A 16,220-nucleotide genomic window follows, 5' to 3' on the forward strand; every position below is an offset into this window, starting at 1 on the left:
TGAGTTCAAATTCCGCTACGGTTGACTTTACCTTGCTTTTGATAAAATAAGTACCAGTTGAAAACTGGGGCTGTTATCATTGACTTATCCCCTCCCTGACCTTGCTGGCCTTGTGCCAGGTTTGGAAATCATTATTGTTGTCTTGGGTCAAGACACTAATGACTGAAGAATACATCGGGAGAATTAAAACCAAATAAACATGATTATATACAAAATAGAAAATGTCCTGGTTTATCTTGTCATTGCTAGTGAGTACTTACAGTGATCGTAAAAATGTTTCTAATTTTTCTTTCAAATGTTGATTTTTTACGCTGTCCAATGGGGTCGCTTTCTTATAATTACGATGGTATAAGCTAGCTCCCTGGCTGGCAAGGTAACTCACAACTACTATTCCAGAGAGCCTCTTATCCATTGACAGTTGGAGCTCAGTGCAGCACTACAAATGATGAAATATAAAACGATGAGTAGAATATTGGACAAATATATATTATAGATAAACAAATCATGTCAAATGTAGGAAATATAATGGAACAAGTATCACAAATAACAGAACACAACAAACCAACAAGAACTTATCTATACAACTGGCTTGATGAAGCCAACTGGCCATAACAAAAGAAATACTTATGGAAGAGTATTGTATATATAAATATAACACAACAACAAACAATGGCAAGCTACGTTTTGTTACACAAAGGCCACTCTAATTACCATGGGGGTCGTGTGATGGTCTATGGTCACTCAAGCTTTTCTGTAATTCCTTGTGGAGATTTAAACTGGTCACAACAAGAAGTATTTTTTGCAACATATATACTCCTACTTTGTTTACCATCTGCAAAACTGCCATCAAAACTCACAGATTTTCAGATCTGCATCTATGAAAGCAGTCACCCACATTTTTGTACTGGTGATTTCGATTATCCAAATATTGATTGGGAAACCTTTCACTGGTCACAAATTGCAACTGATTTCCATAACAACAAACAATGAACAGAGAATAACAACAGCATAGTAATTTCTTCAGACACAGCAACAAAACCAACACCAGGCAGACATATCCAAACATATCAATAATGATTCCAAAATTTATAAAGAAACATTTTTGGCTGATGAAGTGAAGTAAAGGAAGTAAGGATTGGTGTCGTGCTTGAGGCAACACACCAACACATTATAGTCAAGAAATTGTTGAAACTGTTAGTCTGATAGACAATTCCTATAATAATGGGTAGTTGACTGCTAGAGTAGCTTCTTCTCACCAAACAAGACATTACAACAATATGCAGGTGACCATCAACTGTCTGAAATACAGTCACACGTCTGTAGTGACCTTTATATATCTGGGAATCAAAGAGTTGCTTAAATTCTGCAACAATAGACAATAAACACCATCAGATCTACCAGTGGATGGATGATGCTGATGTCTTTCAAACAGACAGACATATATACACCTAGAAGTAGTTGATAGCTACTGTTATCTAGGTAATCAAGTCAGCAGTGGACGTGGATGCGCCGAGAGCATCGCTGCTAGAATAAGATTAAGCAGGGCAAACTTCAGAGAGCTTCTCCCTATGTTGGTAACAAAGGGCCTCTATGACTATCTGTTTATTTACATTGCCATAGATACAAACTCGTGACATCACACTTTTGTGTGCACATCTTAATGTAAATTCATTCTCATCAAATCTCCCTTCTTTACAATCATTGCAAGGGATATTATTCCAGTCAATATACACACAAAGTCCAAGCCCTGGCAATATTTGGAACCCAAATTATCAACTTTGAATAAACTCAGTTATATATTCATTATCATACTGATAAAAGAAACTTTCTTCAAAGTCCATGAATATATTTTCTTTAAATTTAACTGTCCATAAATGAATTTATTTTCCTTTTCCTTTCTTTGGAAAGAATAATGAAATATGCTTTCTACCAATTAACGCAGTTCACCTTGTTTAACTTGAAATTCAACATTTAACACAGTTCGTGAATTTCTCTTGTTAAATTTAAAGAAAATATCTTCATGAACTTTGAAGAAAGTTGTGTCATCAGAATGATTATGAATAACTGAGTTTATTTGAGGTTGATAATTTGGGTTCCAAATACAGCCAGGACTTGGACTTTGTGTGTCTCTCAACCTCAATAATATCTCCAGCAATGTTTGTAACTACACTGTCTACACTGAGGGTATTCTTTTGTTCTGCCTTGAGGTTCACACTTTCTTCTTGGACCCCTACTGACATTCATGGCATTGATTTCTTTAGATATGGTTGGCTGTTCATCATTAAGAACTTTTCAATTGTTGTGCACTGATTTCTTTAGCTCGAAACCTGCCAGTCACCTAGTCACCTACCGCTCCGGCAGACACTCTAGCCAAATCGACTACATCCTCGCCAGAAATAGGGAAAGAGGGCGGCTTATAAATGCCAAAACCTACCCTGGCGAAGAATGTACCCCACAACATAGATTAGTAGTTAGCGACTTTGGGATCAAGGCAAAATGGGTGCCCAGAATTAGACAGGCTTGGAGAAGAAGGGTGTGGAAGCTTAAAGACCCTGCAAACGGACAGAGACTTAGAGACAAGTTACTTGAAGCATTTAACGAAATAGAAGGGGATATAGCATCATACAACGTGGAAGACAATTGGAGATTTCTGCGGGACAACCTGTTGAAAGCCACCGACCAGATTTGTGGGTGGTGTAAGGTCCCCTCCCAACCCAGAGTAACGTGGTGGTGGAACAAGGAGGTAGACAGGGCTATTAGACAAAAGAAACAAGCTTGGAAGGACTGGAAGAACGGTGGTAGCAGGGAATTGTACCAATGTGCCAGAAGGGAGGCTAGGCGACAGGTTTATTTAGCCAGAGGGGAAGCAGATAAGGAAAGATTTGCCAATGTTCTGCGCCGTGAGGACCAAAGACTCGAGGTATTTCGGGTTGCAAGACAGTGTAGGAGAGAGAATAGTGATGTTGTAGGAGAGAAATGTGTTCGCATGGATGATGGTACGCTTGCATTAAATGAGGATGCAAAGAAAGAGGTCTGGAGATGCCACTACGATAGATTGCTTAATAAAGAGAATGAATGGGAGAAAGAGAGCCTGCCTTATGTCGACCCAATAGAGGGACCAGCTATCCGAGTTGATAGTACCAGGGTAGATAAAGCAATTAAGAGTATGAAGACCGGGAAAGCCCCCGGCCCATCAGGAATCACTGCAGAGATGCTCAAAATATCTGGCAGTGTTGGCTATAGCCTAGTCACCCGTATTACGAACCAGGTGATACACGAAGGAGTCATACCCTATGACTGGTGTAGCAGCATCATAGTCAACTGCTACAAAGGTAAAGGGGACGCTTTAGATACAAATAATTACAGAGGCATCAAGCTGTTAGATCAGGTTATGAAAGTTACAGAGAGGGTCATAGCCCAACTAATTAGGGAGCGAATCAATTTAGATGAGATGCAGTTTGGGTTCGTGCCAGGTAAAAGCACTACTGATGCCTTATTTCTAGTGAGACAGTTGCAAGAGAAATACCTAGCCAAGGATAAACCTCTGTACCTGGCTTTCGTTGACATGGAGAAAGCCTTTGACAGGGTCCCCCGATCCCTTATCTGGTGGTCAATGAGGAAACTTGGGATAGAAGAATGGCTAGTGAGAGCTGTGCGAGCCATGTACAGAGATGCGGCCAGTAAGGTGAGGGTTGGAAATGAGTACAGCAATGAATTCCGGGTAGAGGTAGGGGTCCACCAAGGTTCCGTCCTCAGCCCCCTATTATTTACCATAGTCCTCCAGGCAATCACAGAGGAGTTCAAGACAGGTTGCCCCTGGGAGCTCCTCTATGCTGATGACCTTGCCCTAATTGCGGAGTCACTATCAGAACTAGAGGAGAAGTTTCAGGTGTGGAAGCAAGGTCTAGAATTGAAGGGCCTTAGAGTCAACCTAGCTAAAACCAAAATCCTAATAAGTAGGAAGGTAGATAAAACACAAACCCCTTCAGGTAGATGGCCCTGCTCAGTATGTAGAAAAGGAGTAGGTAGTAACTCTATAAGATGTACCCGGTGCAAGCTATGGACACATAAGAGGTGCAGCAACATCAAAGGCAGGTTAACTAGCAAGTTAGTTTTTGTTTGTGGCAGATGTTCAGGTGCAATAAAGACTGCAAACAAACAGGAAACAACTTCTATCTCATTCCAGGGTGAAAAACTAGAGGTAGTCGATAGCTTCCGCTATCTGGGCGACCAAGTTAGTAGTGGGGGTGGGTGCGCTGAAAGTGTAGCTGCTAGAATAAGAATAGCCTGGGCAAAGTTTAGAGAGCTCTTACCCCTGCTGGCGACAAAGGGACTCTCACTCAGAGTAAAAGGCAGACTGTATGACGCATGCGTACGAACAACCATGCTACATGGCAGTGAAACATGGGCTGTAACTGCTGAGGACATACGTAAGCTCGCAAGGAATGAAGCCAGTATGCTCCGTTGGATGTGTAATGTCAATGTGAATACCCGTCAGAGTGTAAGTATCTTGAGAGAAAAGCTGAACATTAGAAGCATCAGTTGTGGCGTGCAAGAGAGACGATTGCGCTGGTATGGACATGTGGTGAGAATGGAGGAGGATAGCTGCGTGAAAAAGTGCCACACCCTAACAGTTGAGGGAACCCGTGGAAGAGGTAGGCCCAGGAAGACCTGGGCTGAGGTGGTGAGGCAAGACCTTCGTACATTGGGCCTCACCGAGGCGATGACTACGGACCGAGACCTTTGGAAATGGGCTGTGCGTGAGAAGACCCGGCAAGCCAAGTAAGATCGTTGCCAGTGCCCCTGGACTGGTTCTTGTGCGGGTGGCACATGAGATGCACCATTTTGAGCGTGGCCGTTGCCAGTACCGCCTGACTGGCTCCTGTAGGATTTTCGAGCGAGATCGTTGCCAGTGCCCCTGGACTGGCTTGTGCGGGTGGCACATAAAAGACACCATTTCGAGCGTGGCCGTTTTCGTGCGGGTGACACGTAAAAGCACCCACTACACTCTCTGAGTGGTTGGCGTTAGGAAGGGCATCCAGCTGTAGAAACTCTGCCAAATCAGACTGGAGCCTGGTGTTGCCATCCGGTTTCACCAGTCCTCAGTCAAATCGTCCAACCCATGCTAGCATGGAAAGCGGACGTTAAACGATGATGATGATGATGATGATACACATCTGTGCAGTTTTTTCCAAATCAAGATCATGTTCTCTCAATAACCGCATTCAGAGGCTATCACTAAGAATTCCACAATTCTGTCAAGTAAAGTAGTACACTTCACATTCTGTGATTTGGTTGCGATTCCGCTAGCTGTAAGATGCAGTTCAAACCTTTGTGTCCACCGATTCCAGTTCTCAGCTACATTGCCTTCTCAGCACAGTTGGGCTTCTTATCTGATTCATTCGGGTGATTATTCAATCCTACTTCTGACACCAGATAAATTATGACATACTTTGGAGAAAAGTGACTCCCGCCTGGACAGATGGAATTATCAATATCAAGTGAAATTAGTGGCATGTTGAATGAAGTACTGTTCCAGGTTGTGGAGGAAAACCGCTCAAGTATACCGGGAAGAAAAACCTGTGAGAAAATGAAGTTGGTAGAGCGAGTTCACAACATACAGAAAGGGAATACAGACATACGGGAAGAATATCCAGAGCAGCTTTTCCAAGGACTTGGATGCATGCTGGGAGACACCACATAGAATTAGTGGACAAAATCACACCCATGGTACACCCACCGAGGAAAGTGCCTGCTGCTTTGACGGACAAGGTGCAAGCAGAACTTGATTGAATGACCTAGCTCGAGTTGTCGTCAAAGAGACTCAATCCATAAACTGGATTAATAGCATGGTAACAGTAGTGAAACCAAATATGATTAGGATCTGTATAGGATCTCAATCGTGCAATAGTTGTTTGCCAGGACTGTAGGTAACTTGAAGATCATACTTCTGTAGCCACAGCAACATTCTCTGCAACCTCTGAGAAAAGCTCTACACAAGGGTTTCTGAAATATCATTTCAAGGGGCTTGCAATTAGTTTCTACTTGAATTGTTTTCCAGTAGATGTACGAATGAAACTTCTCACATCTATGGAGGATACCTAGCATCTCTTTCTCAACCTGCACATACTTCTTTTACGCATTTGTCAGTGACCCCAAAGCAAATGCTACAGGCTTGTCAGCTTGCGTCAATACTGCTCCTAACTTTTGGGAGCTTGCATCAACTGATAACGTTACTGGCTTTGTAACATCAAAGTACTGTGGCACCAGAGTCTCTGTCACTCTTTGTTTCAAATTCTTGAAACATGTTTGCTGCCTTCCTTCCCAGTGCCATGCAATGTCCTTTGGCAATAACTCCCGTAGAACTACTGTTTCACTGGGGAGATTTGGCATGTACTTTCCCAGATGCTGTATCTTACCAAGGAATCTCATCAGATCTGTTTCTATGACACAACACAGGGCACAGCCATTACCATGTGTTTGTTTACATTGTGACGTCACACTTTTGTGTGCTCATCTTAACGTAAAAGTCACTCTCATCACAAGGTCTAGCTGTAGAAACCAATCCAAAAGCAGACTGACTCTCTGGCTTACCAGTTCCAGTCAAACTGTCTAAGATATGCCAGCATGGAAAGCGGGCACTAAATGATGAGATATATATATATATATATATATATGTATGTATGTAGTAGAACATACAAACCAAGCCAAAATCACACTAAGGATCTTCCTTTGTTGTATCCACTCTCTAGTGTTCTAACATTCAACATTCTAATGACATGTCCACAAGAAATCATGTATTTCCTATGTCACCCTAACCCTAACCAGTATTACAAAGGTATTCATCTATCATGTCACACAGAACTCTCTTCTACCCTCTGTCATTGGTCACCTCTCCTTCATACTGTGATGGCAGTGTTTACAAGACCAATATCCAAGATGGGTTACCTTCTTTACAGTTGAGTGGCCATGCTTTTGAAGGTGAAAGGAGATGGAATATCGTTAGTTACATAATACAACTAGTGCTATCAGGAGAAACTGAATTATTTAATACTAAAAGAAGAGATATGGATGGGAGTGAAAAAAAATAGCAAACAATGTCTCCCTGTTTCTCAATTTCTATCCCTTTCTCTCACTTACACACACAGACATCCTCCTCATCATCATTTTACATTCGTTTGCTATGCTGGCATGGGTTAGATGGTTTGGCAGGAGCTTGGCAACTGCAGAGCTGCTCAGGCACCAACTGCCAGCTTTGGTATGGTTCCTACGGTTGGATGCCCTTCCTAATGCCAACCACACACACACATTCACAAACAGTTTTAAAAACTTACCTCATCTAAAATGTGAATGTGTTCCACCTCAGAATGAAACATCTTCTTCCTTACACCAAGGTGCAAACAATTATTGCCATCATTGTCGACAACATGGATGTTTGCTCCATGTGTAATCAATTTATGGATTATTCCGAGGTGGGCGCTGGAGACGGCTTCCAGTAATGGTGTCATTTTCTTATGGTTCTCAATATCCAGTTTCACTGAATCCTTTGTGGAAGTAAAAATAGAAATTGAAAATGTACATGAAAATTAGGGTGGATATCAATGCGTCATTGCTGTCTTCTACTGGGTACTCAAGCAACCTGATCATGTACATTTGATGTTTGTTAGTGTAGTCAACCTTCTGTATGGTCCCTCCATAACTTGCTACGGATATGTGTTAGGGACATGATAAACCTATTAAGATGTCATAAACAGACTGTTTCAGCCTAATCTATATTTATCTCTCAATATAGTACGTTTCAGGGGAGTAGAACAAGAGTGAACATATAATTAGCAGATCAAAACTAGTAAAGAAGAATTATAATGTTGCTATTTTAATAAGGGGTTCATAAAACAGGTGAGTTGGTTAGCGTCCACGTCCTTAACATTCCTGTACATACACACATATACATGAATGTTAAAGAATTGAGATACACACAAACACACACACACATATATAAATATATATATACATACATATATACAGGGGTGGCCCCACTGCATGACACCTTGGGCTAGTGTCTTGTACTACAGTCTCGGGCTGACCAAAGCCTTGGAGTGGATTTGGTAGACAGAAACTGAAAGAAGCCCATCGTATATGTATATGTGTGTGTGTGTGTGTTTATCCCCGCAACATCGCTTGACAATCAACGCTGGTGTGTTTACATCCCTGTAACTTAGCGGTTCAGCAAAAAGAATCAACAGAAGTACTAGTCTTTCAAAGAATAAGTCCTGGAGTCAATTACATGTTGTGGCGAGAGTCACAACAACCCATGCGAGAACAGACTTGACTGAACGACTATGAATAGTAAGGGTCTGACTGAGAGACCAGAGAGGGTAGGTGTTAATTGCAGGAAGTGGTAAGGTGTTGTTTTCGTAGTTTGTTGGTTCGTGCATGGATTGTTGTTGTTACCCTGCTCCGTAATATGCTTTATTGTTGCTACAAGGTTATAGTGTAAACAGTATCGTCATAATAATCGGTGATACAATACATTATATATATATATATGTAAGGAACGACCGTGCGAACTCAAAAAAGGAGAAATGGTGACGAATGGAAAAACAGAGGACTCCTTTTATTTAAACGTGTCACACGGTCGAACACAAAATTATATATCAAATATGATATACATAATATGTTATGCTACGATAACATAGATGACCAGTAATGAAAGACCACAACCGTATGAGATGAATAACAGAGATATTTATTGCAGCGTTAAAGATGTATGTCTGTGTGTGAGTGGGAATGCGACATATAAGAATGTAATCAAAGACAGGCCGTCGTACAAAGAAAAGTATGTATGTGAGTGATACATGTATGTGTATGTGAGTTATTACAGCAGAGAAAGAGTCAATAACACGTGAGCAATTATACCAGTTCTTTAGTACACTATAGGAAAAGTTCTGTATGTGAAAGTGAGGAGGCTGAGTGTGGCAGAGCTGATCACTAGTTGTGATGTCGTGGCATCGATGCCGGGCCGTGATTCTTGTTATACAGATGTTCCTCGCTGACTGAGAACTCTTGTCTGTTTATTATCGTGGTGAAGCTGAGTCACCTAACAGAATCGAAGAGAGAGAAGTGCCGCGGTGGTTTGGATTGGTGTACATAGTAAGTCGTGTTGACGCTGGTGGTGATTGAGGCTGCTTGGTAGTAGTCGTACAAACGTGTTGCTGATATGGCGACGGCGGTGGTCATCGTTGGCTGGACGAAGCTGTTGAAGTGGTCACTGGCTGATTGTTGCTGCTGCTGTCGTGTGGTACACGGAACAGATCTCAAAGAGAAACTGGACCGAGACGAATTTGGCGCCGAGTTAAAGCTATTTATAACAAACTATCGGTTCCCGATGGCTTCAGTTTAATACTCTATCACGTGACCTTATTAGGGGCCGTGATTGGTCAGTTTGCGTTCTGGCGGGAACGGTTCGAAGAAGTTGCCGCTTCGAATAATAATCAGTCACGTGATGACAAGGAATGCGTTCTCTGCTACGCCCGCGTTTATTTATATTTAAATGAGAAGAATGGCGATAGCAATTTTGTATCTAATGGCGATAGGTAGTTTCACTACATATATATAAGAAAAGAAGGGTAAAAATAGTGCTTGCTCCAAATCAAAGCAACAGCTTAAAAAAACCCACCAATCTTATGATAAATATTTATCGTAAGATTTGTGGGTTTTTTGAAGCTGTTGCTTTGATTTTAAGCGAGCAGTATTTTTACCCTTCTTTTCTTCAATTATTGTATATTATACCTGTATTGGTAGAAGTCTTCCTAGCCACCTCATCATTACTGTTTATAGCAGTAATAAATACTTCACATATTTACATTTGAATATATATATATATATATATATATATATATATATATATATTTGTATATATTGAAAAAAAAAACAAGAAAAGGTAGAAAATGCTAAAATAATTTTATAAAAAACATTTCAGTACCGGTTTCAGTCATTGAGACTTTTTCAACTGTAAGTATAGAAAACAATTAAATTTTGGAAAAATTAAAAGAAAAGTTTTTTTAAAAGAATATTTGCAGAGTATTCAAATACAAGGGGCATTTTCCTTGTTTCTGCCTGTCTCTGTCTCTCTTGTTTACTCTAGTGAGTTCGAGGTCGTTGTGAATTCTGGCAGGTAAAAAGAAGGAGAAGAGGATGGAGGGGGAGGAGAAGAATGCGGGAATGCCATAGTAGTAGTAGGATGTTAAATGGTCAAGTGCCCTGGAAGTGACTTGTTCTGGATGGTAGTAGTGATTGAATTGTTGAGACATCTCTTTTGAATGTATTGTTTATAAAAATTTGCATAGGTGTTATTCTAAACAGCAATAGTGGTAAAGTTAGGAAGGAGGTGGCGGAGAGGAAGAAGACAAAGAAGGAGAAAGAGAAGGGAGAATAAGAAAGGAATGTAGGTGATATAATAGTAGTAGGATGTTAAATGGTCAAGTGACCTAAAAGTGGCTCATTATGGATAATAGCAATGATTGGGACTGTTTCTTAATGAATTCTTGGGAATCTCTTGAGTATCATTTTTAATATTTGGGTGTGTGTTTGTGTTATTCTAAGGCCGTGGTGGATATGTCGTTTGTTGTAGATGTGTTCAAAAGGGGTCTGTATTTTGCAATAAAGAGAGTCTCTTTACTAATTTGTTGGCTACAGGTTGTATCGTCCCTGAATTGGTAGAGGGGAAAAATTCTGAAGCTTGGATTTTTGTTATTGGTGCAAATGTCAATGTGGCACATAGAAAGCACCCATTACACTCTCGGAGTGGTTGGCATTAGGAAGGGCATCCAGGTGTAGAAACCTTACCGGATCAGATTAGAGCCTGGTACAGCCTTCTGGCTTGCCAGTCCTCAGTCAAACTGTCCAACCCATGCCAGCATGGAAAGCGGACATTAAACAATGATGATGATGTGTATATATATTTATATACGTGTATATAAACTGTATTATGTAATTCTCATAGACTTTCTAATATATATATATATATATATATATATATATATATATAAGCAATGTTAATTCTCTAAATGAAGTATTAACAGTAACTGCACGATAAAGTGTAGTATATTGCCACTTAAGTGTGGCTGACCCCTAGGGGTGGATGTTACTGTTGCTTTTAGCCCCAGGAGGACATCTCCTCCAGCTGGCTTATCGACACACGACTGTGTCCTGTTTGCCAAGGGAAGTTATCCCTCTCACCTCGATCAGCAGCACGAACGTATCCGGATTTCAGGGTTATTTCCCTTCGTCGGCGTTCGACAGCTGATGACCTTGGTGAGAGAGACAAAAACCTGGCAAACCTTATATCTTCTTTTCCAGTGAAATTCTTCACTGATATTGAAAAGGTGAAAACAAGCAATGTTAATTCTCTAAATGAAGTATTAACAGTAACTGCACGATAAAGTGTAGTATATTGCCACTTAAGTGTGGCTGACCCCTAGGGGTGGATGTTACTGTTGCTTCCCTTGGCAAACAGGACACAGTCGTGTGTCGATAAGCCAGCTGGAGGAGATGTCCTCCTGGGGCTAAAAGCAACAGTAACATCCACCCATAGGGGTCAGCCACACTTAAGTGGCAATATACTACACTTTATATATATATATATATATATATATACACACACATATATACTGGCTGTTCAGTGGTTCGATCACAAGAAAACTTTCTCTGTTTTGCTAGCTACTGCTGTCTATATCCGAAATATACATGTGTGTGTGTATATATATGTGCGTATATATATATATATATATATATATATATATATCACCATCATCATTTAGTGTCTGCTATCTTGCTGGTTTGGGTTAGATGACGCTGGCAATGACCACAACTGTGATTGAAGTTTGCTGCTTATATGGCACTGCCAATGACCATGGTTCTCGGGTGCCATTTAGATGGCACACTCGATGACCATGACTACAATGCATGGCACCATCAAAGATCATGCCTATAGTTCATGGGTACCATTTACATGGTACCATCAAAGATCATGCCTATAATTCATGGGTACCATTTACATGGTACCATCAAAGATCATGCCTATAACTCATGGGTACCATTTACATGGTACCATCAAAGATCATGCCTATAGTTCATGGGTACCATTTACATGGTACCATCAAAGATCATGCATATAATTCATGGGTACCATTTACATGGTACCATCAAAGATCATGCCTATAGTTCATGGGTACCATTTACATGGTACCATCAAAGATCGCACCTATAACACGTGTCATTTACATAACACCGGCGCAGCCACAACTGCGATTTCACTTAGCTTGATGAGTCTTCTTACACACAGCATATCGCCAGAGGTCTCAGTCACATGTCACCACCTCCATGAAGCCCAAAGTTTGAAGATACTGCTTCACCACCTCGTCCCATGTTTCCCTGGATCTACGTCTTCCACAGTTAGAGTGTGGCACTTCTTTACACATCTGTTCCCATCCATATGTATCACAGGACCATACCAGCACAGTTGCTTCTCTTGCACACTACATATCATACCTCTCGTGCCCAACTTTTCTCTCAAGACGCTTAGACCTTTGTCGTACATGCACACTGACATTGCACATCCAGCAAAGCATACTAGCTTTATTCCTTTCAAGCCTATGCATGTCCTCAGCAGTCACAGCCCATGTTTTGCTGCCATGGTGCATAGCTGTCCACACACAGGCATCATACAGTCTGCCTTTCAGTGAGGAGAGGCCCTTTGTTACCAACAGAGGTAGGTGCTCTCTCAACTTTGCCCAGTTTGTTCTTATTCTCACAGCTACACTCTTGCAGCATCCACCTCCACTACTACTAACTTGTAACCAAGATAACAGCAGTTATCAACTGCCTCTAGCTTACCCCACTGGCATTTGATGGAGTCTATTTTCTGTACATTGTACTTCTGCACCTTCCACACACAAAAACTATTTTCCAAGTTAACATTGGCAAACTTCTTCCTTTCTGCTTCACTCATGGCTAAGTATACCTGCTTCCTAGCTGCCTGATATAACTCTTTGCTGCCACCACCCTTCCAAGCCCATTTCTTTGTTCTAATGGCCTTGTAAACTACCCTTTTCCACCACCACCACCACCATTTCACCTTAGGCATGGCTGGGATATTGCACCAGCCACAAATTTGGCCCAAGGCTCTCACCAAGTTGTCCCGTTGGAACTTCCACTTACTCTCTATGTTACAAGTCTTTAAATCCTCCTTCTCATTATATACTTCATTTAGGACATCACTAAATCTCTGATTAATTGAAGGATCCTTCAGCTTCCATAATCTTCTTTTCCAAACTGGTTTACCCCTTGGAATCCTTCAAGCTAGTAGCTTGAACTCCCCAATGAGTAACCTATGTTGTGGGATACACTCTTCTCCACTGAAGGCCTTTGCATTTATGAGCAGCCACGAATCCTGCTTTCTGGTGAGAATGTAGTCAGTCTGGCTAGCATGTTCCCCAGATTTATAGGTTATCAAGTGACTGGCTAGCTTTCGGAATCAAGTATTGCGGTCATTAGGTCATTTCCATCTCAGAACTCCAGTAGTCTTGCACCCTCCTCATTTCAGGAACCAATTCTGTATCCCTCCATGTAACGCATCGAAGATACCTGGGTGCTGCCCAACATATCCATTGAAATCACCTGCCACGAAGATAAGGTCACAGTCATTTATCTTTGAAGTGGCCAGCAGAAGAGTGTCATAGAGGTAGCCCTTCAGTTCATTTGGCATTCCTTGTGTGTGTGGGGGGGAGCGCATAGGACGAGATGGTTGTTGCTGTGCTTACAATGACAGTGCTGTGTCTACATTGGCTGCGGCTTTCAGCATCTGAAAAGGTTGTTATTAGCATTTGCCAGCCAGCATGTCATTAACAGTTGTCCTTGCATTTAATCCTGCATCATTCATGTAACACTCGCTAACACCAAGGGACATGGGTGTTGTGCAGTCATTAGTATAGAAGGGTTAGTATGGATACCTGTAAATAGGAGTTAATCAGGTATTGTCACCACCAACAGTGGAAGGTGCTGCATCCTGGCATTCATGCAAAGCAATGTTAATAGAAATACAGGTAAATAAGTTAGGTAGACAAATACAGTAAGGGTAGTTAATCTGTGGAGTTAGGTAGGGAGAGAGGACAAGGGAAGTTGATTCATTATGTATTGATGGTAATGGATTAACGAAGCAATAGGGACTGAGTACAGCATGCCCTCATTTAGCTTTGTTTCTGAGGACAAGGACCTTTAACTTATCTCTGCTGCATAATCTCAGTCTGCAATATGTCTGGCAAGAATAACTGTGTGTGTGTGTGTGTGTGTATATATATATATATATATATATATATATATATACACACCCACATTTATACATATGTACAGAGGGAAGAAAGCAGCCAAGAAGCCAAATAAATTATTGGACACAAGATAAAATGCCGACACCAACAATATACACATATAACACACACACACACACACAGCATGACAGACAGACCTTAAAAGGTGATGATGATCATTATTAACATTTGACGGATATTTGTCCTCATTTTATTTGTTGTTAACACAATATTTCAGCCGATATACCCTCCAGGCTTCATCAGGTGTCTTGGGGAAACTTCGAATAGGGTTCTCATTCCTAACATATTTTTCGAAGTTATCATCATCATTATTATTATTATAGTTATTATTATTCAGGTCACTGCCTGGAATCGAATTCGGAATCTTGGGGTTAGTAGCCCACGCTCTTAACCACTACATCATATACCTGTGGGCATATGGCGTAGTGGTTGATGTTGATATATATAATCTGATATATATGGGTTGAATTCATAATGACCTTGTTTTGTCTGACCATTAAATATAGTACTGTCAGCAGTGGTGGTCAGTTGGACTGTCACCACCACTACTACTATGATCATCGTTACCACCACATAATTATTCTTCATAGGCCCAAGACCTGCCATTTAAAGGTTGCTGCAGTGCAGTTGATTAAATCTACCCCCAGAATTTCACTGGTATTTTGATGATATTAATATTGAATATTAGAGAGAGAGGATATAATATGCATTTAACTAACCTGGGACAGCATCAAAGTCACCACATCATAGTGTTGCCTGAAAGTTATACAAATAGGAAAGGAAAAAATATTATTATTAGATTAATGAAAACAAATGTAATTAGGTCATTATAACCTAATTACATCAATACACACAAATACACATTGTACATGTGTGTATATATGTACATACATATATATATATATATATATATATATATATATATATATATATATATATATATGAGTTGAGGAATGGAGTAGATAAAATCTGGGCTACATATGTTTCATAGCAAGTGGAACATCGGAACTGGTAAATATCCAAACGAGGTGTATATCACAGGCTACTCTTCAGACCAAGGGTGTCTTGATTAAATGAAGTTAACGCTGTCAATACGAGGCTCATGTTAACACAGAGAAGATGCGATAAGGAAAGAATCAACAACCTTGCCCCCTAATAAACCCCTTCTGTTCCTGAAAGTTGTTTCTTACACTTTCTATGGATTGTTTGAAGCTCACCTTCCTACACCTCAATCCCTGGATCCTACATTTATACATATATAAGGTGGGGACCCAAAAGAACCCAGAATTTTGCAATATTATTTTCTTTGCTTACTTTTACATATTAACACTATTATCACCGTCAAAGTATTCTCCATTTGAAGCAATGCGTCGACCCAGACATGTTTTCCACTATTTGTAGCAGAGCTGGAACTCTTGCCAAGGGATGCTTTTTGAAGCCTCCATCATATTTTTCCTTGCCTCTTCCACATCTGCAAATTCTGTAGCACCAGCTTTTGTCACTATTGATGACCTTTGATAAAAGATAGGGATTGACTTCCAGCTTGTTCTTTCAGTTCACCAAATGCATTCAACCAAGACTGCTTTTGATCTTCTGTGAGCAAGTGAGGCATAAATTTTGCTGCAACACTTTTCATTTGCAATTCCTTGCTCAAGATTCCTTGACAGGAGTTCCAGGACTCACCAATCATATCAACAAGTTCGTCAATTGTTCGGTGACAGTCTTCCAAAATCAGTTCATGAATTTTCATGATGTTTTCATTTATTTGGGAGCTCCATGGCTGCCCTGAATGAGGTTCGTCCTCGATCGGCAAGTGACCATTCGAAAAACATGGAC

At 40.7% G+C, this 16,220-nt stretch overlaps 1 protein-coding gene across 11 annotated transcripts in view; it reads right to left on the minus strand.

The window, feature by feature from the left end:
• The window catches only part of LOC106874689 (uncharacterized), a 65,929-nt gene that overhangs the window by 18,748 nt on the left and 30,961 nt on the right, over positions 1-16,220 (minus strand). For all 11 annotated transcript variants that reach the window (XR_016238956.1, XR_016238959.1, XR_016238958.1 and 8 more), the window contains exons 6-8: positions 15,104-15,140; positions 7,335-7,544; positions 261-436 (exon numbers count right to left, since the gene is read on the minus strand). Coding sequence is in view for 7 of the 11 variants with exons in the window: in XM_089345219.1 (XP_089201345.1) it covers positions 261-436; positions 7,335-7,544; positions 15,104-15,140 (423 nt within the window). In the remaining 4 variants the exon portion in view is untranslated. The remainder of the gene's footprint in view (positions 1-260; positions 437-7,334; positions 7,545-15,103; positions 15,141-16,220) is intronic.

The sequence above is a fragment of the Octopus bimaculoides genome, chromosome 29 (genome assembly GCF_046866305.1).
Source record: "Octopus bimaculoides isolate indiv1 chromosome 29, ASM4686630v1, whole genome shotgun sequence".
In the NCBI taxonomy this organism is placed as follows: domain Eukaryota; kingdom Metazoa; phylum Mollusca; class Cephalopoda; order Octopoda; family Octopodidae; genus Octopus; species Octopus bimaculoides.